Source organism: Artibeus jamaicensis, unplaced genomic scaffold (genome assembly GCF_021234435.1).
Source record: "Artibeus jamaicensis isolate MK-2021 breed Jamaican fruit bat unplaced genomic scaffold, CSHL_Jam_final contig_332, whole genome shotgun sequence".
Taxonomy (NCBI): Eukaryota; Metazoa; Chordata; class Mammalia; order Chiroptera; family Phyllostomidae; genus Artibeus; species Artibeus jamaicensis.
Window position 1 is genome coordinate 20,332,672 of NW_026521788.1, and position 20,264 is coordinate 20,352,935.

Sequence of the window (20,264 nt, forward strand, 5' to 3'; positions counted from 1 at the left end):
TCACAATCTAAAAGACCAGTTAACCAGTGATGGGTCACTTGACCCTTCAGCCTTTTTCAAAGAACATTAGTGGTATCTATTTACTTTATACACATCCCAGACCCATTGGGCTAAATCTTGTGTTGATCAACTCATTGACTCTCTTGAAGGGTCAATAAATTGATCTATTCAAAAATGATTTGTTGTTTTTGTCATTTAGAGAATAAGCAAATTACTTCACAAAATCTTGTGAATATCTCTCAAACTCGTAACATCCTTCTTTTTTGTTTTTGTAAAAGTTAGAAAGCCATAATCTTTTGCTTTGCTTTTCTGAATGAGATTGACAACTTCCTCTAAAAGATATGGCTGAATAAATATGTTCAACTACTATTAGAATAGGAATTTCTACTCTTGCCCACTCCTCCTACTAAAATAGTGGTTTTGAAGATAATCTCTATTGAGGCAAGTGTAAGAACACTTGGCCATGATCCCTGCATGTGGCTGCACAAGAATTCATTTTTTTTACATTTGTGCGCTGTTCATTGCTCAGCTTAAAAAAAATGAAAATCATCAAAATATCCTTTAAAATCCCTCCCCATGGACTATTAAGATTTAAGGAGTCATATTATATTTTTATCCCCCCAAAGAAAACTTATTTATCCAAAAGGTTCATAATATTCGTGTCCAAAAAATGTATTAAATTGAGAAATGTGGAATTCTCACTTTAGTCTTGTTCATTTTCTGTTTCTTAGGGGAGAATCAGCTGTTCTGGCCACTTAATGGTACAAAGTTTGCCTATGCGCAGTCGAGTGACACCTACTGGCCAGTCTCACAGGTAAACAATAAGGATCTTCCTCCTCTAGCCACTCCCAAGCAACCATGCACTACAATGAGCGCTGAAGCAGCGGGTCCAGAAAATGTTATTTAAAGTGTAGTCATCAACCTGTAGCATCAGTACCACTTGGGAGTTTATTGCAAATGCAGAATCCTAAGCCCCACCCCAGACCTACTGAATCAGAATTATATTTTAGTAAGATCCCCAGGTGACTCATAAATATACTAAGTTTGAAAAGGACTGACCTACAGCACACTTTTAATGCTTCAAAATTTGTAACCATCAGTAGTGCCTGTTTACATATAAATCAGACCTGAGATCATCATTTTTTCTTTAGTAAAACAAAAACTGTTAATGCTTGTATGGACATACACTGAATAGTGTGGTTGTCTCCAGTATAGCAATTGTTTCTAATAAACTACTTGACTTTCTTTCTCTCTGACTTTATGAACCACTAAGAAGAAAAAGCACGGCTTTTCCTTGACTCTTATGGCGCCATAAAATCTTAGCAAAGCATTCCATAGTTGCTGACATGGATGAATTAAATTTGACTTACCAAAGAAACAAAAATAGTGACTCATATTTCAGATACAGTATTTCACCACCGTTGCAGTATACCTTCTGCATTTTTTTTCAAGAACAGCTGTTACTGTTGGTCATTCTGAACCAGTAAGTTCATGATAATCTTTAATGATCTGCCATAATTTATAGCCAGGTTAAATTTTATTACTTGGAGACACAAGGATTGCAGCTGCCTTGTTCTGGGTCATAAACAGCACTTCTCTTCTGGCTCTCATTTGAGGTTCAGCGTGCACACTGATTTATTTGTTTATTTTGAACCTTTTGAACAACTGGTCAAACCCAAGGCAAGAGAAACTAAGCCACTTAACCCAGAATGACTTCAGAGAGAAAGAAGCTAAAGCCCATTTATTTACAGATCTCACAAGATAATCCTACAGTGTATGAAACACTTACCACTTTGTTTTTTACATCAGCTCCACACCATTATTTATTATTTATTATTTGTTTATGGCCCAGCAACATTTTTTCCCTCCCTCACCATCTTCCACCCATGAAACAAAAAAGAAAATTCATTTCCTAGACCCAATAGCCATGCCTAAATGCCTTCTGTTGTAAGTTTATAAGTGGGTTTTTGTATTTAATGTCTCAACACATTTGTTGTTATAGAGGAAGGTACCGAACGCAAGAAAAAGACAAGGAGCCCCTACAGGAACGCTTTTTCCGACCACATTTCCTGCAGGCTCCTGGGGATATGGTAGCTCACGAGGGGCGCCTCTGTCGGCTAGACTGTAAGGTAGGCCCTAGCGTCATCCATGGTTCCAGATCTGTTCACGTTTTGCAATTGTTTGTTTGCACTTATTTTTGCTTTTGTTTTGTGTGGTTTTTCCAAGGAAAAAAGGACTGGGGAAGGGAGATAGATCACTTTGTTTTTCCCTCAATGCTGTTTTGAAGTGTTTAATACTAGACAAAAATATTTCATGAAAGTTTTAAGTCTTTGTATCTTACTATTGGTACTGTATCAAGTTAACTCTGTGTTTGTAAAAAACAACAAAAGAGGTGATGCAATTCCAACATTTTCCTTATGGTGCCTGAAAAGTCTCTGTTACTATAAAGCCAAAATGTGATTTTTGCATTCTTGAAGCCTTTTTAAAATGACAGTCATGAAAAGATGGCTCCAAGGCAGTTTATGAAAACAGACAGTAGTTTCTCATGCTAATCATCATTAGTCACCTGTAGTTATTCCAATTCTTTGATCAAGAATGAGGTTCACCAATTAAAAAATGGGAAAAGGACTTGAACAGACACTTCTCTAAAGAGGACATACAGAATATCCAGAGACACATGAAGAGATGCTCAATATCGTTAGCTATCAGAGAGATGCAAATTAAAACCACAATGAGATACCACTTTACACCAGTCAGGATGGCTATAATAGACAAAGCAACAAACAACAAATGTTGGAGAGGGTGTGGGGAAAAGGGGACCTTAGTTCACTGTTGGTGGGATTGCAAACTGGTACAACCATTATGGAAAACAGTATGGAATTTTCTCAGAAAAATAAAAATTGACCTGCCTTTTGACCCAGCAATTCCACTGCTAGGATTATACCCCAAGAATCCTAAAACATCAATTTCAAAGAACCTATGCACCACAATGTTCATAGCAGCACAATTTACAATAGCCAAGAGTTGGAAGCAACCTAGGTGCCCATCAGTAAATGAATGGATCAAAAAATTGTGGTACATATACACCATAGAATTCTATGCAGCAGAGAGAAAAAAGGAGCTACTACCTTTTGCAACAACATGGATGGAACTGGAAAGCATTATGCTGAGTGAAATAGGCCAGGCATTGAAGGACAAATACCATATGATCTCACCTTTGACAGGAAGCTAAAGAATAAAACAAACAAGCAAACAGAATAAAAACAAAGACGCTGAAATAGAGAACAAGTGGGCAGCGACCAGAGGGGAGAGGGAAGGGAACTTAAGGAGAAAAAGGGGGAGGGATTTTGAGGATTAAGTATGAAAGACACAGAGATGAGGACTGGGGGGGGGGGGGAATGGGAGGGAGGGGGGAGACCGGGCGGGCGGGTGGGGTGGGATGGGAGAAATAGATAAAAAAAAAAAAATGTACTTGACAAGTAACTAAATAAAATTAAAAATTTAAAAAAAAAAAAAAAAAGAATGAGGTTCACTCCAGGAAGTCCAGGAAGCTCAGAGAGTCCCAAAGAAGTTGGACCCAAGGAGGAACACACCGAGGCACATCATAATTACATTAGCCAAGATTAAAGATAAGGAGAGAACTTTAAAAGCAGCAAGAGAAAAAGGAGACAGTTACCTACAAAGGAGTGCCCATCAGACTGTCAGCTGTTTTCTCAAAAGCCACCTTGCAGGCAAAATGGGGCTAGAAAGAAGTATTCCAAGTCATGAAAGTGATAAAAGACCTACATTCAAGATTACTCTATCCAGCAAAGCTTTCATTTAGAATGAAAGGGCAGATAAAGTGCTTCCCAGATAAGGTCAAGTTAAAGGAGTTCATCATCACCAAGCCTTTAGTATATGAAAAGTTAAAGGGACTTATCTAACAAAAAGAAGATAAAAATATGAACAGTAAAATGACAACAAATTCAAAACTATCAACAACCAAACCTAAAAAATAAAAAACAAAAACAAACTAAGCAAACAACTAGAACAGGAACAGAATCACAGAAATGGAGATCACATGGAGGGTTAGCAGCAGAGGAGTCTGAGGGGAAGAAGGGGGAAAAGGTACAGAGAATAAGTACCATAAATGGTAGGTACAAAATAGACAGGGGAAGTTAAGAATAGTACAGGAAATGGAGAAGCCAAAGAACTTATATGTACTACCCATGGACATGAACTAAAGGGGAGGAATGTGGGTGGGAAGGGGTGTGCAGGGCAGAGGGGAATAAAGGAGGGAAATGGGACAACTGCAATAACCTAATCAATAAAAATATATTAATAAAATAAAAATTTTTTAAAAGAACAAGGTTCACTCAAGCAGCCTGGATATCTCCCAGTATGCAGAGAAAAAAGTCGCCCTTTCTGCCCCAAGATGCAGAGTGCTGTGGAGAATTCAGATGCAAATTAGTAAAGGCTTGAGGTCAATAATTAATAAAGTCCATTTCTCTCAGTGATTCTTGCTTTCCCAATGAAGGCTTGAATAATGTTCTGAATTGACTGTTACTTCTAAGCCCTAGCAGATACCCATGCCTGGCCCCATCTCCAGAGTTTCTGACTTAGTGTTACTATGTTAAATAGTGGGCATTAGGATTTTCAAATGCTCCCCACGTGATTATATTACACAGCCAGGTTTGGGAACATTGGTTTAATGTCCATCCTTTACTTGGGTACCTCTCATTTATTAGGTATGTAAGCAACATATCAGCTCTGAAACTGATGCTGCAGGCCTATTTTATCTGTTTAGCTTCTTAATTCATACTTATTCTAATCTAGAATGTAATTATGACCTGAATCTGGATCTAAATACTATAGAGTTTGAATTCATGTAGCCATTCATCCAATCCCTCTTGTCCTGATGTGCTTTCACTACCCCATGTTTTGTCCCACTGTCTGGTGCCAGATAAGGATGAAAAATTCAGCCACCAGATAAATCTTCCTGTCATCCACCTGTCATTTGCCTCAGCTGTCCTGTTTGTTTTGTTGTTGTTGTTTTTTAATTAGGTGAGTGGCTTACCGCCCCCAGAGCTGACGTGGCTGCTCAATGGCCAACCTGTGCTACCAGATGCCTCCCACAAGATGCTGGTCAGAGAGACTGGAGTCCACTCTCTGCTCATTGACCCGCTCACTCAGCGTGACGCAGGGACCTACACATGCGTTGCTACCAACAAAACGGGACAGAATTCCTTCAGTCTGGAACTCACTGTAGTAGGTAAGGTTCGCTGCTGGGACCCTTAAACGTAACTCCCTCCAAAGTTATTGCCCAAATACACAGGGCCTGTGATAGAATTACTTAGACCTTTGCCCCACCAACTCTAATCTCAGTTCCAAAGAAACATCTGTTAGCTAAAAACATAATAGGGTACTTTGTGCATATTATGCATGCAATAAGTGGGAGTCATTGTAATAGTTAATTGATCAATTAATTAGTCAACTAAGTGAGCACTACTAATTTCAAGCCCTTTGCCCTGTAGTTCATCATCCTGGAAAGCACAAGGCTCTTCCTCACCCACCCTTCAAGCTTCCATGCCTTTGCATCAGTGGTCCCTCTACCTGGAATGCCCTTCTCTGCCTAGCAATGTCCTACTCATTTCCTAAGGCTTAATTCAAATGTCACCACCAAGGCACAGCAAATCCACGAGGCACATCCTTCTCTGTTTCCACAGCACTTAGGAAAGGAGAGACTCTTAGAGAGCTTACTGTGTAACTGTTTCCTCCTTGGCCCCCCTGAAGAGACTGTGAGCATCTAAAGTCAAAGAGCCTGCCTTGTTCTTCTGTGTGTCTCCCGTGTCTGACTCTGTCTGGAACACGGGGAGTGCCCAACAAATGTTGAGTTCATAACTAAACAAGGAATTTTTACCTTATAATATGATATGAACAAAATTAATACCTACATATAAAGACAACAAGTCATCATCGCCTGATACCAGCCCTTCGCAGCAATAGTCCATCCAGAATGAAATCTCAGAATATATAAATTCTAGTGCTGGCTTTCTCCCAGGTATGGCCCTAAAGGAAGTGAGAGCTGCTTCAGCAGGTTGGCCCTCTCTCCGGGCCGGTGGCGGTTACCCCCGTATGTCTTTCACTTTTACTCACTCCTAATTTCTTCTTACCAACAGAGTAGAACAAGCTCATTCTGCAAGGATATATTAATCATCAGCTTTTACTTTTTTCCCATTTTGCTAAAATATTGACTCTGGAACCTCAAAATTTGAGATATCTTTGCCTTAATTGGTTTGGCAAAAGAGAGAGAGAAGCAAAGAAAAGAAAGCCTACTTAGGAAGCATAATTTGTGTGTTTTTCTTTAATAGTACACTTCTTTTAACTTTTTTGTAGATATAAACTTCTTCAAAATAAAATCCCCAGGACACTCAATATATCTTCTGCAAAATTCCTATAAAAAAAGAAAAGGAATATGTTCAGTATATAAAATACATTGTCTCTCAAAGTGTACTACTGAACAATAAAAGAAACTCCTTAAATTTCACACCTACCATTTGTGTTGCCTGTGTGCGACCCAGATCTTTGAGTGCTGTCTCTTATAGGGTGTGCAGAGACAGTTCCCTCCTTTCTTTGTTAATCATTTCTGGAGCCTTTATGAAGGCAGCACGCTCCACTTAGAGGAGTGAGAAGTGTTCTGAAGGAGGTAAGGGGGTGGGTGCCCCCTCTGCTAAATGCCAGAACTGTAATGAGTCTGAGGAATGAACCCAAAGGCACTTACTATTGAAACAACAATGGTCCTTCTCTTGTTCAGCCAAAGAGGTGAAGAAAGCCCCTGTGATCCTGGAGAAACTGCAGAACTGCGGAGTTCCCGAAGGCCACCCCGTGAGGCTGGAGTGCCGGGTGATAGGCATGCCACCTCCCGTGTTCTACTGGAAGAAGGACAATGAGACCATCCCCTTTACCAGAGAGAGGATCAGGTACAGTCTCCACTCACATTCTAAGGCACTTCGAAACACAGCGCTTCATCCAAATAAGCCCATAGCTTTTTGAATCTGGTGTCTTTCGCTGACAGTAACACATTTGAGTTTTGTCCACATTATTATACATACCAAGAATTTCTTCCTTGATGTTGCTCAAGGGTAGTCTATTATATGAATGTCTCACCATTTTAAAACCTTAATTCTTAAGTTAAAAAATGTACAAGGAAAAACTTTTGAGATCTTGTTCCTCAGCCCATGTCATCAGTTTGACTCAAGTAAATTCCTATAAAAATTTAAAACAAGCAAACAAACAAATGAACAAGGAATTTATGAAGACCATGCATAGTTTGTATCATGTATCTTTAGTCATATTAGTACCCAGAACATCTCTCTGACAGTAATAAGCTAAAATAAAATAAAACATTAAAGAGGTTATACTCCTCTGCCCATCTCTACGTGGTAGATTTTAAAGTAACTTTAAGGATCCAATTTCTTAGCGTGGATGTCTTGCTTGATATCCCCTAACCTCTTTTATTTGTTTGCCGTTTAGGTTTATGCCACAAGGGGGCAAGCGCACAAAGGCAGCTGGTGTACAAAACTTCCTACTGAGAATTATTTCTTCACAGTCACTGGATTTTGTCCAGAGAATGTTGTAGCTGTCAGGTTTTACAAAATGTGGGCATCTGAGAAATCTATGTGTATATATAGGTCAGGCTTTTTCTCTGGTAAAACTTAAGCAAGAACTGAGAATATTCTCAAGTTAACACTTCAGTCTAAATGAAGGTAACATGTTAAACCCAGCCTGGAATTCTGGTGCAATTATCCGGGCTTGCAATCCTTAGCCGAGGTGGAGAACTACTGGTGCAGACGCTACAGCAGGAAGAGCATGCTAATTTGCTCCTGAACTGCATTGACCTAAATGCTACACATGCCCAGTTGGTTGCATTAGGAAATGCTCCCTCTAAAAAGAGAAAAAGAAAAAAGAAACATTCCCTCTATGCTAACAGTTCATCTTTCCCATAGCTTCCTAATAAAGTTCTTGTGGAAATGTCCAACCTGGTTTGGAAAAGAGATTTTTCTGGACTTTGGTTGTGACAAGTAGGAATACCGCTGGTGGGGACTATGACTCTGAAAGAGTTGGAACAATGGCGAGGGCAAGAAAAGGCCTCGGCCTCATTACAGCCTCAGGAGGTTTATTGCTGCTCTTTTGTGGCTTCTTTTCACCTTCAAGCTCACCTTGAATGTTTGCTTCAAGCCGAGCCCCTCTTTCCTCCACTTAGGGACAGAGAAGGGAGGGGAAGAAGTGCATGGCTGGATTTGTCCCCTAACCTAGACAAGGATGTTTCTGTCCCCAAACACCATTCGGATATATTCTTTCTTTTCTCCAGTATGCACCAGGACACAACAGGGTATGTCTGCCTCCTCATTCAGCCAGCCAAGAAATCAGACGCCGGGTGGTACACGTTATCAGCCAAGAACGAAGTCGGCATCGTGTCGTGCACTGCTCGGCTGGATATATATGGTAGGGATAATGGCATCAGTCCAATATCTGTGTGTGACGGGTAACTCAGAGAATCTTTGTTTTAAAGGATAGGTGTAGTATGTTTCCATAAGTGAATTGGATAGGTTATATTTAAGTGCTTTAGAGGTGCACTGTTAAAGTTATTTCATCTTTAAAAGTAACTCGGGGCTTTTTACACTTTTACATTTTACTAGTGAGCTTAACCTTCTTCCAAATGAGGTCCTCTGATACTAGGAATTACAGTGACTTCAGAGTTTACATGTGCTTGTACTTTTGATCACCCAGCATCTTCATGCCATCTCCCTGGTGCCACGGGCCACCCATTCATTGGAACTCCCTCCAGCCACACCGGCAGACTTCTCCTGATACCATTAACTTATTAATTCATTTCACAAATATTTTTGTCCCAATTTCACAAACTAATAATCAAGAGCTGTCCTAAAAATAATATCAAATGACATTTGTATAGTAACTTATAATTTACAAAAAAATGACACCCTTAGATCTCTCAAACCCATGAAATTTTTGTAATTGTTGTCACTCTTATTTAAATGTTGAAGAAACTGAGACTCAGAGAGGTTAAGTGACTACATCCAGGATGCAAACCCTAGGTTTTATATCATTCCTTTGAGCCATATTTCTAATTTTTCAAAGTATTTAAAGCTTTTTAATTTTTTAATTTATTTATCTTTAGATGGGAAGGGAAGGAGAGAGGGAGAGAAATTTCAATGTATGGTTGCCTCTTGTGTGTCCCTGGCTGGGAGCTGGCTTGCAACCCAGGCATGTGCCCTGACTAGGAATAGAACCGCAATCCTCTAGTTCGCAGGCCAGCGCTCAATCCACTGAGCTACACCAGCCGGGGCTCTAATTTTTCAAAGTATTTAATGAATTAATCTTTATTAATATGTTTGTATACTGTATTCCTGTCCTCTATAATTTTGACATGAACTACTATTTTTGGAGACATATTCCTTAACTCAAATGAGTGATTCTTTTTTTCTCCTTTAAAAAAATAATCATTCACTTTTAAATATATATTTTTAAGATTGTATTTATTTATTTTTAGACAGAGGAGAAGGGAGGGAGAAAGAGATGGCGAGAAGCATCAATGTGTGGTTGCTTCTCATGCACCCACTACTGAGCACCTGGCCCATAACCCAGGCATGTGCCATGACTGGGAATTGAACCAGCGACCGTTTGGTTTGCAGGCCGGTGCTCAATCTACTGAGCCACACCATTCAGGGCCATAATTGGTCACTTTTAAGGTTTCTTGTTTATTACTGGTTTACCATGATTAACCAAAGTAACAAGAGTAACTGTCTAGAACCCGAGGTCCCTGCTATTGATACACCAGGTACCCCCTTTTTAAATGCCATACAGGAGGGGGCTTGGCCTGCCCCCTAGGTCTGATTTTCCTAGGTCTAATACTATGATATATTTCGTAATCTAGGCTAACTCCTTCAACCATGTCACAGGCCTCACTGTGTCAGAAGGAAATGGGTCTCCAGCTCAGTACCAATAAACCTTGAAACTGATGACTCTCGTCCCAATCCTGCCCTCCAGTGGCCAAGTTCCCCGTTCACTTTCTTCTTGGCTCCTGTCCTGTTCCCACAGCACCAATAGGAGGCGCTATGTCCTTAATTGGAAACTTGGGGTGGAGTAGGGGATGATGGTCTTGAGCTAAAATCAATCTGCTATGTCCCTTACCACTGCTTCCTGCCTGTCTGAGGAATGGGGACAGCAGGCTCCCCTCTCATCAAAAAGATGGCGTTTAATAGTAGCAACTACAGTCGCCTGGGTAGGAGGCCAGGGAGAGCAGGGAAACGCTGAGAGGAGTTGGACAGGGGGAGGGGCTGGACCAGATGGCCACCTCCCAAGTGCCTGCTCTTGAGTGGAATCACTGTAAGTTTTGTCTTCAGTTTTGTAGTTTCCGAAGTTTGATTTTATCACTCCATGCAAAAGTATTTAAACTCTGCAAAACCGATTCAAAACAATAAACTCAACAAAGGACCAATTTATAAATGGAAATGCTAAAAGGGTCGATACCATTCTAGAACCCAGAGCCTCAGCATTCCCCACCTGATGCCCCCCTTCTCCACATCTTGGCCTCTTGTCATTTCTGCTGGGCAATTTCTCCTTGGTAATTTCTGAGTCGGAGACCAGAGTGGGGACTGGGCATTTTGGATGAGTATTTCATTCAGGCCATAGTTCAAGCCTAATGATTGCTAAAAAACAGGACTCCTTTGGACAGTGCTTGGTGAACACGGAACCTCTAACACATTCTCTTTTGCCCTGAACCATGATTGGTGGCACCTAATTACTCTTCAGCCTTCCTGCTATAACTCATTGGAACCTGATTAGGGTGCTGGGTAGATAATGGCTGATTAGGGTGATGAGAATGTGGGTGGGTGCTTCTCAGAGGTCCGGATCCATCTTTTGGCTTCCACTTCTGCAGGTTCCTTGTGTGCACCTTCCAAAGAGCCTATGGCCCTTTCTACACTGCCCCTCGCAGGCCCATGCTAGGTTGGAGAGAAGGAATAATTTTGATAAATAACCCTACTCACCCACTCTCCTTTCTGATAGTCCCAGATCTTACTGGATTAGAATCACAGGTTTTGGAATTAGGGATTTAGGAGACCACCAGCCCAGTTTTTTTTTATTTCTGGCCAAGAAGGAGAGATTTTATTGCTGTCTTTTACAAATGAGACATTTCAGACCCAGTTATACTTAAAAGCTTTACCCAGATCCCACAGAAAGTGCTGGAGTGGCAACAGAATGCATGCCTGCCATGTACCCACTAGACTGTGCTCCTTTCATGACAACACGTTCTTTGGTCCATTTTTCCAGCTCAGTGGCACCAGCAGATCCCGCCGCCCATGTCCGTCCGGCCCAGTGGCAGTCGTTATGGATCTCTCACCAGTAAAGGACTCGACATTTTCTCTGCCTTCTCCTCAATGGAAAGCACAATTGTGTATTCATGCTCTTCTCGGAGTGTAGTAGAGAGCGATGAACTTTAAGAAGGTCCAGGTACCTGCTGTGCAAGGGTGCAGACCGTGGAGGGGGAAGGTGGACAAGCCAGAACCAGTGGTTTCCAAGCAACTGGATTTGAGTAAGTTCCCACGCCGCTGGACCTATGGCAAGAAGTGCTTTGTATAAGACAGCTGGGGACTCTTGTAGTCTCAGCTGGGGAACAGAGAGAGGTCTGTGCCTTTTAAAGATTCCAACAAAAAATGTGAGAAGACAATAACAGATGAACCAAAGATGTCATGCCGCTGCCATCCACTGCTTTGGGGAAAAGCTAGCATGCTCTCTGCCCCATGCTGCGTTAGGGATGTTTAGGCCCTACTAGGAGCAATTAGGGGCCATGCGCTTGGGCTGAGAAGAGTTAGACAGTAGTGACCTTAGGTGTTACTAACACCGAACAATGCAAAGGAAAAAGATGGGACGATCTCAAGCACCCTTCAATGATTACATTCGTAGCTGTAGTTTTGGTGGCTTAAGACAGCTTCTACTTAGCATTAGGAGATCGCCCCATACAACTCACATATGTGGAGAAGCATTTTTGATTTGCTTATCCTGAGTGTACTGAGCCACATAATAAGGCAATAAAATGTGCTTGAGATACAAAATCACTGAAACACTCAATATTGCACAGTGCAGTATTCTATAGCCAAAACAGGGCTCCACCCACCTGTCTGCACCATATTCTTTTGGATACAATGGTGAGTGGTTTTTCTTTCTGAATTTATATATCTCTAGACTCTAGAACTAAGGGTTTGTTAATAAACCAGCCAGAAAGAAATCTTCTCAGGAGACACTTTTTACACTACTATCTTCAATTGCCACTTACAAAATATGCAAGAATAATCATCCTCTGCCCATAAGTACACTGATCCTGCTCCTCCCCTCACCCAAAGACCTGGAGTGTGAGACAGTGAGAGAAGAAGAGATGCAACAAGGGGAGACGCGATGAGAGAGTGTTCTCCACTTGCCCTCACAGAGCGGTGGTTGTGGGAGGAGGGGTCTTTAATGGTTGTGAACTGCCCTGAGATCATTCATCAAGTTGCATTTTCTCCATATAAAATATTATGCTAACTGAAAAGGAGGAGGAAAAGGGAATTTGCCTCTTTATTCTAACCCACCAATTCAAAACCTGCCTTCCAAATTAAGGAATTTTTAGACTGAAGTTCACTGCAATATCCCCAGTGCCTTAGAAGGGTATTAGCACAGAGTAAACATTCAATAAATATTTTGGATGAGTGAATCTTACATTAGATAGAGAAATCTACAATTCACACACCAGTCAAAAAATTGTCCCGGGAGTACTCATGACAGCATAGTGATGTGCTCCCAGGCTCACCGGTGATGTGAATTGGAAGCATCTGTCGCCAGCCCCTGCGCCCCAGTCTCCAGTGCTCTTCGAGCCAGGCATTCCCAGGAGGCATCTTACTCAAGTGAACAAATAGCAATTGCTTAGAAAGGCTTGAAATGTTCTTTTTCTTTACTTCAAAGCAAGGATTTCCAGCATAAAGATAAATTCATTCACTCGAAAATCACTTTTGTGTACATAAGATGATGTGCTTGAGACTGTGGGCGACAGGAAGATACGAAGAAGACACAGTCCCTGCCCACAGGGAGCTGACAGTCTAGTTCAGGAGATAAGATACAAGCCATGTAGAGTGCTGCTTCTTAGGACACAAAAAAAGTCTATTCTTTTCCAATAGAAGTTTCTAGTTCTCTTCACCCTATAGTTTTTATGTCTCTAAAATCAAGGCTTCAATTATTTAGCAGAATGATTAGACTTTGCTTCCTTTTTGCAGGTATGCAGGGACAATACTAAAAACATAGTCAACTGCAATACAAATATAAGGCATTTAATATAGAATGCATCCTGTAAAATGTTCTCTTTCCACACTAGCTTCTATTATGAAATCTATTAACCAAAGAGAAGTTTCTAACTCCAAGATCACTTCTTCACAGTTATACACCTGACCTCCCCATCACATTTACTTTTGTAAACCCAACAGTTTTCCCATAGAAGGGTATTCTTCGTCGCTATATGTCTTAGCTTTCCGAATATTTTATGATCTGCTGGCTTTTAGTGTTCAACAGAGACCTGGGATAAATATTCTATTTAGCCATTAGATGGTGCTGTCTGACCTAAAATATAAAAGCCTTCCCCTTCACCCACCACCCCCATCCCCACCAGCACCCACCTCCAATTTGAAATTTGAGCTGTTGGCTTGTATTAAAGCAGGGTTTCTCAGCCTCAGCATCATTGACTTTGGGGGCTGGATAATTCTTTGTTTGGGGTGGGGGTGGGGGGGCCCTATCCTGTATACTCTAGGATGCTTAGCAACATCCGCTGCCTCTAACCACTAAATGCCAGTAGCATAGCAGCCCCTGCTGGGGTTGTGGCCACTCAAACTATCTCCAGACATTGCCATATGTCCTCAGAGATGCAGAATCCCCCTTTGCTGAGAACCACTGAGTTGAACAAATCCGTGCCCTACTTTGAGAGTCCTAAGAGAATTCTATTACAATGATGAATATTTATATAAGAAATTTTAGTTCTGCTGGGTATGTCTGAACTCAATGTATCCAGCAGATTCATCGTCTTCCTTATTGTAAATGATTCATCAACCTAGCTCAATAATTTCTATTAATGACAGTCATCTAAATAAAAATCACCCAAGTCATTTTTTACTTCCTTTATCCAGTCAATTGATAAATTTTGCTTACTCTAACACTATTTACATTCAGCCCTTCCTTCTCATCCCCCTACAGTTCTCCAGTCAGACTTTCATTGTTTTAGTAATTTCCCTCAGTATTTCTGACCTCAACATAATAAAATACTTTTAAGTGCTTTTTCTGCCTCTCATCCTATTGTTTCTCCCCACTCAAATCCAGCCCAAATGCAGCATCACTCATTCTGCCCAAAATACTTCTCCAGTCATACCATTCCCCCGTTTCCAACCCCCAGTGGCTCCCTGGAGCTAACTCAGGTGCCGGCTATTCTGCCCTGTTGCTCCATCATGATCCCACAGCTTTTCACCCATTACTCAGAAAACATACCCAGTATGGTGGCAGACATATTAACACAGGCCCCTGCTTTCCAGCCACATGCCTCCCTCTTGTCTCTACCTAGTCAATACCTGTAGAAATCTTACCTGTTCTGAAAGTCCATCTCAAAGGCCACTGCCTCTGTGCATTACTTTCTGATCCCCCAGACCCCAACCAAATACAATTCTACTTTCTTTGAAGCCTTATAGCCAATTCTTGAGTCTGGGAGAAGAGAACTTTGTATAGTATTTTATGTAACCCACAGCCTCTACACACCTGCCTACACTAGATTTTAGCTACCTGTCTGTATGGACTGTGTCAAAAGTTTGCCGTGCACCTGATAAGAGCAGGCACTCAATAAATATTTACTGACCTAAATTGAACTTTAAAATCCATGTGAGTCAATATTTGTTTCTACATAAAGCGAATCTCCTGGGGAGTTTTTAAGAATCCTGATGCCCAAGTCACAACCCCAAATCAGAAAGCCCTAAGTTTTGGAACTGTCGTCTAGGCATCAGTGTTTTTTAAAGCTTCCCAGGTGATTCCAATGAGAACAAAAGTTCAGAAGAGTCGTTCCAGGACTTACCCAGAAAAGTCCAAAGGGATGCAGACGGCCTAAAGCTGTAGTGTTGGCCTCGGTGAGGAATGTGCTCCCTCTGTTGCCCACGCAGTGCAGTGCACGCCTGGAAAGTAGAAATAAATACGCACTTTGGCCTCATTAGCCCCTACTGTTTTCCATAATGTTCATTAGACAAATAGCATTCTTGAAGCCCCCAGGGGAACCTAAAAAACATGAAAAACTGACCAGGAAAAGAGGGAAAGTTGGTGCAATTCATCTGGCCCTTTGTTTCAAAAAACCGTACTGATCCCATAAGCACCCTTCTCTCCAAAGAACTGGAAGGCTTTTTATAACGTAGCCAATCACAGAAATGGGGATCAGAGGGAAAGTGGAGAAAGAAAATGAGCCATCGAAACCTCACTGTCTGTTAGAAACATAGTGTCTTTCACCAAAGTAAGATTTTAATCATAATTGCCGAGTAATAGGGCTGGTTTAAGGCATTTTTCTATTTTTACTCGTCACTTAACTTTGGTAGGCATCCAGTGAGAAACTGAATGGTGAGGAGACCAGCGGCGGTAGCGCTGGAGCTGTGAATGACTCCTACCGTGGAGAGCGACTCCCAGAGGGGAAAAAAACTGACTTTTGCAGGAACGGGTTGATTTGGATAATCCTCAAATGATAAATGGGTTGCCTTCTAAATATTCACTTGTTAATTGGTTCTTTAAAACTCAAAATATATTTTCTTGCACACCCAGTGCTAGTTTTCCAAGTGAACCCGGTAAAGCCCATGTAATTCGTGACCAAGTTACAGTATTTAGTACACCTGATCAGGCGATGATTTGGAATCCAGGCAAAACAGCCAATAAAAGGAGAAGACGTCCTCCTCCTCCCTTTATGTGTCTATGATGTGTCAAAGTTAAAGAACATCTGTGGTCCTTTCTGTATCTACCCTCAATCTGTGGTTTTTCTCCCCGGGTGCCCCGAACTCCATGTAATCCCCTGCTGTAGCCCATTCCGTCTCACCCCGTCCCCGTGAGCATGTTAGTGTGCTTCATGATCCAAAATGACCTAGCTCCAGTTCCATGCATCCTGGCTTGATACTTTGAAGAAAGTTGTCCAACTGAACAGATTCTGAATGCCTTTAACTTGCCAGAGGTGCTGCATTTTTAAAAGGTTGCTTTCTTACTCCCATCAACTTCTGATAGAATTAGACAAAGTTAAAAAAAAAAAGTCAGGCTGTGAGAGGTCTAGAAAACTGACCGGGTCAGACACCCAAACTGTCCTTGTTGGTCACAGCCTTTTTCAGGACTCCTCCTCCCCACATATTCCCAAATCACCTTCCAAGCTGAGATCCTGGCCTGAGTCTGTCTGTATATGGGCTATAAGTTGGCTGTAAACTTAAAGACAAAGTTACTCATAATGACCTCTATTCAAGGTCCCCTACAGGGTCCTTGGGTAACCTGGTCTCAAAGTATTTCTGCTGAGGGTCAAGTTGAAAATCAATGTGCCTTGCCAGTAAGATCTATAGTTACTTAGATTGCAATAGAATTTGCTAGAGTTCTTTTCACCACTGATTGCCTTTTCTTGTTTTAAGTGGATCAATATTTCAGAAAGTTAATTACTAAAGCTTTGCCTGAAGAATGCCAAGCATCTTCTAAACTTTGACAATGCAGTGGTCGTCAATATGCTAAAAAAGTTGCAAATACTATGTTTTTTAAAATCTGTGCAGTGCAAAAAATGCATATTTGTTAAAAATGTTTGCCTCTTGTTTCTGTCTAATTAGCATACTTGTTAGTTAGCATACTTGGTATTATAGAACCATAAACAGGATGCCTTTTGTTAACATATAAATAATGGTCACTTCAAACTCCAAAAAGCAATAGTCTTGAAATTGCATGAAACAGAGAAAACACACTTTTCAATCCTCTGAAAATTGTGCTGTAAATGCTAAGAGTAAGCATAGAGAAAACAATTGCACTGTAGAGGCATATAAACACTGATTTCCCAAAAGATTCTAATATATTAGTGAATAGAAAACATTTTGCTAATAATAAAAATTAAAATATTTCAACATTATTTGAAAATATTTTAAGGTTGAATTGAAATGAGCAAGCATTTTTCTTTAAAAAGCAGAAAACAGTTCTAATTTTCAGGTTTAATAATTACTTTTTGATGATAAAAGAACTGATTTTTAATGTACACAGATATTTGTGATTTGAAAAGTGATTTTTTAAATGATCTTTATAATTGTATAAATTACTATATGAATTATGACCTGGTTAAATATCTCCAGAGCTACAGAAAGATGACTGGGTTTCGGTCTTTGTAAAATGTCCAGAAGGTTCACCAGACTTCTCACAGAAAGTTCTTTAACAATCTAGGATGAAAATTCATTCTGCTTCCTAACTAAAAACAAAACACTTTAAAAAGTAAGACTTTTAGACCAGTTGAGATGGGAAATTAATGGAGATACAAGTATAGTTTGTCACACTATGAGGTATTTTAATACCCACAAGAAACATAAATTATTTTCATATGGTATAATAAGAGGGAATTGCTCAATGTTCTGGAATCCCAAAGAATCTGATAGTTCCACCCATAATCAGTGAGTTATCTGCAAACTATAGGCAGATTCTTGTAATTTTTCCATAATTAATGATTAAAGAATCCAGTGAACTATATACTAGTCTTGACTGTAGTGGTGACAACCAAAAGATTATTAAGTGTGTATATGTGCACAGTATAAATGAGTTCACCCCATGTTTTAAGGAGAGTTAAAAACCTTGTAATTCAAATGACATAATTTGAATGCAACTATATTTTTAACACGTTGGCAAATTAAATTTTATTTTCAGTATTGTAATTTCAGAGATACCTTATCTTCTTTTCTGATTTTCACTTTTTTCTTTAGCATTAAGCTTCTTGACAAGCCCTTCTCTCTCCCTTGCCTATATGTCAAGATAAGAATCTGTAAAATATTTAATAACATTAGGAGAGCTCCTTATTTCCAGGAATTTACCTAAGGACTCCTAGAAATAAGAGGAATATAAATAATTCTGATGAATTTTCAGATACATTTTTTAATGTTTCTATAATTCTGGGTTCTCTGTTTCTTTATCTATAAAATAAGCAAAATACTTGAGCCTTTCCCAGGATGAAGGATAGGTTAAATAAATATTTATAAAGAGTTTATTTTAGAGGTCCTAAAAAAAAGTGGCAGCAGTTGTTTTTTTTATTCCAAGGCAAATGTTACAAATACTTTTTTCTTAAGCAAGTAAATTCATTAATTCATTAAAAAAGTTCACGTTTCTTTCCTGCCTCACTATTTTGTTTTTTCTTAGAAGGGTAATACATAATGGTAAAATCTTTCTCCAAGATGGCATGCAGTTAAAAAAAAGTATGGGAAAAGTAAATGAACTCAAGAAACATCCTACCTGCTTTCTGTGAGCAGAGTCCAGGGAAATTTATTTTGGCATAGGGAGCATAGCCAAAAAGAACTCTGATTCTTATGTCTATGATTGAAGCTGGTGGAAAAAAAAAAAGACTCAGCAGTGCGCAGAGAACCAGCAAAGGAGCTCCTGCACCCCCTCCCGACTGGAGCAGTTCACCACAAGTCCGTTGCGCAGCTCCAGCCCCCAGTGAGGAAACACTGCGTGCTAGTGTGTCAGTGGCCTTAGGCTGAAATGAACCAAGCTGAGGATAACAGGCAGCTGTGGACCCTCAGAAATGAGCCTTTTCTGGTCTCTGTTTTTCCATTCACAGCTACATCAAATATGAATTTAACCCCAATGTTCATTTCAGCCAAGAGACTGACAAAGGTCGTATTTGTGCCATAGGAATATATCCACATGTGCACACTCACACTCACACACACACACGCACACTTTAAGTAAGGACCCATGGAGCACCCGTACCTAACCTAATTTCAGTAGAATCAAGTGACACCTCTTACTTACATTTTTCCTTTCTACTCCCGCATGAGTTTTTTCCACTGGAAAACACACAGAGCCCCAGAAAACTCACAAACATGGTATGCTTCCATCTTAGGAAGCTTAAGTCAACTTATTTTCTAAGGTACTTTTTTAGCTATAGAAATCCTAAGGGAGAGCCCTGGCTGGTATAGCTCAGTGGATTGAGCGCGGGCCTGCGAACCAGACAATCGCGGTTCGATTCCCAGTCAGGGCACATACCGGGGTTGCAGGCTAGTTCCCTGCAGGACAGTTCCCAGCAGGGGACCCATGAAAGGCAACCATACATTGACGTTTCTCTCCCTCTCTCCTTCCTTTCCCCTCTAAAGATAAATAAATAAAATATTAAAAAAAAAAAAAAAAAAGAAATCCTAAGGGAAAAATCACTATAGTAGCCACTTTGAAATGTGTGAATTATATAAACTGTATATTTTGCCACTGTTACTAGAAGACAATAAACTGATCTTGGCTTTTATTCCCGTTCCTCTGCATCGTGCATGTTAGTCCGTAGAACTGATCACTTAAGCCAAAATGTTTGTAAGCAGAAACTGTGTCTTTGTTCAGAAGGTATATGGTACTGTATTCTGGTAGACCACGTCGTCTCCATGACACCCATCGCTGTGTTCTGATCGTGCTCTCGTAAACATTTGTTGAGGGTTGTGTTTTGTTTGGAAACTTTGCAATTAGAAGAAGAAAAATAAGAATTAAAAAAAAACAGTATTTAATTCAACCTGGATGTTTTAAAAAGCAGTTTGAAGGATGTGATGGACTGTTTCTTTATTCATTAAATAAAAATTTATTTATTCTCAATTAATTGTTGGGTTTCTTGTGTTGCATTTTTGTTCCCAGACTTGGTATGTGAGATGGGTAAGTTCTCACTGTCAGTGGTTTTCTCCCAGCTCAGGTATTTGTTGGTTACACTTCCAGTTTGAAATAGCAAACCAAACATCCTGTGTTAATTCAATAAAGGTTGTTAAAGCTTGTACTTAACTCGTGTATTCATGACCAGAGAGCGGAATGAGTATATATTCTGAGAAGCTAGGTCATATATTTATGGTCTTATATGCCCTTTGAAATTTCTTCCACCTTCTCAGTAATAAAGAGGGATGTCTCTAGTGACACCTAAAGAAAGCAGAGAGCAGAGTCTAGCCAAATTCAGTCCAAAAGCAGCACTTTTACTTTTGCTGTAA

The 20,264-nt window shown here is 40.2% G+C and overlaps 1 protein-coding gene across 4 annotated transcripts in view; it reads left to right on the forward strand.

The window, feature by feature from the left end:
- Positions 1 to 18,416, forward strand: part of MYPN (myopalladin) — a 126,680-nt gene extending 108,264 nt beyond the window's left edge. For all 4 annotated transcript variants that reach the window (XM_053663832.1, XM_053663833.1, XM_053663831.1 and 1 more), the window contains 6 exons: positions 732 to 814; positions 2,003 to 2,129; positions 5,044 to 5,251; positions 6,794 to 6,959; positions 8,351 to 8,484; positions 11,332 to 18,416. In XM_053663832.1, the coding sequence (XP_053519807.1) occupies positions 732 to 814; positions 2,003 to 2,129; positions 5,044 to 5,251; positions 6,794 to 6,959; positions 8,351 to 8,484; positions 11,332 to 11,501 (888 nt within the window). In that variant the 3' untranslated portion in view covers positions 11,502 to 18,416. The remainder of the gene's footprint in view (positions 1 to 731; positions 815 to 2,002; positions 2,130 to 5,043; positions 5,252 to 6,793; positions 6,960 to 8,350; positions 8,485 to 11,331) is intronic.
- Positions 18,417 to 20,264: the final 1,848 nt, after the last annotated feature.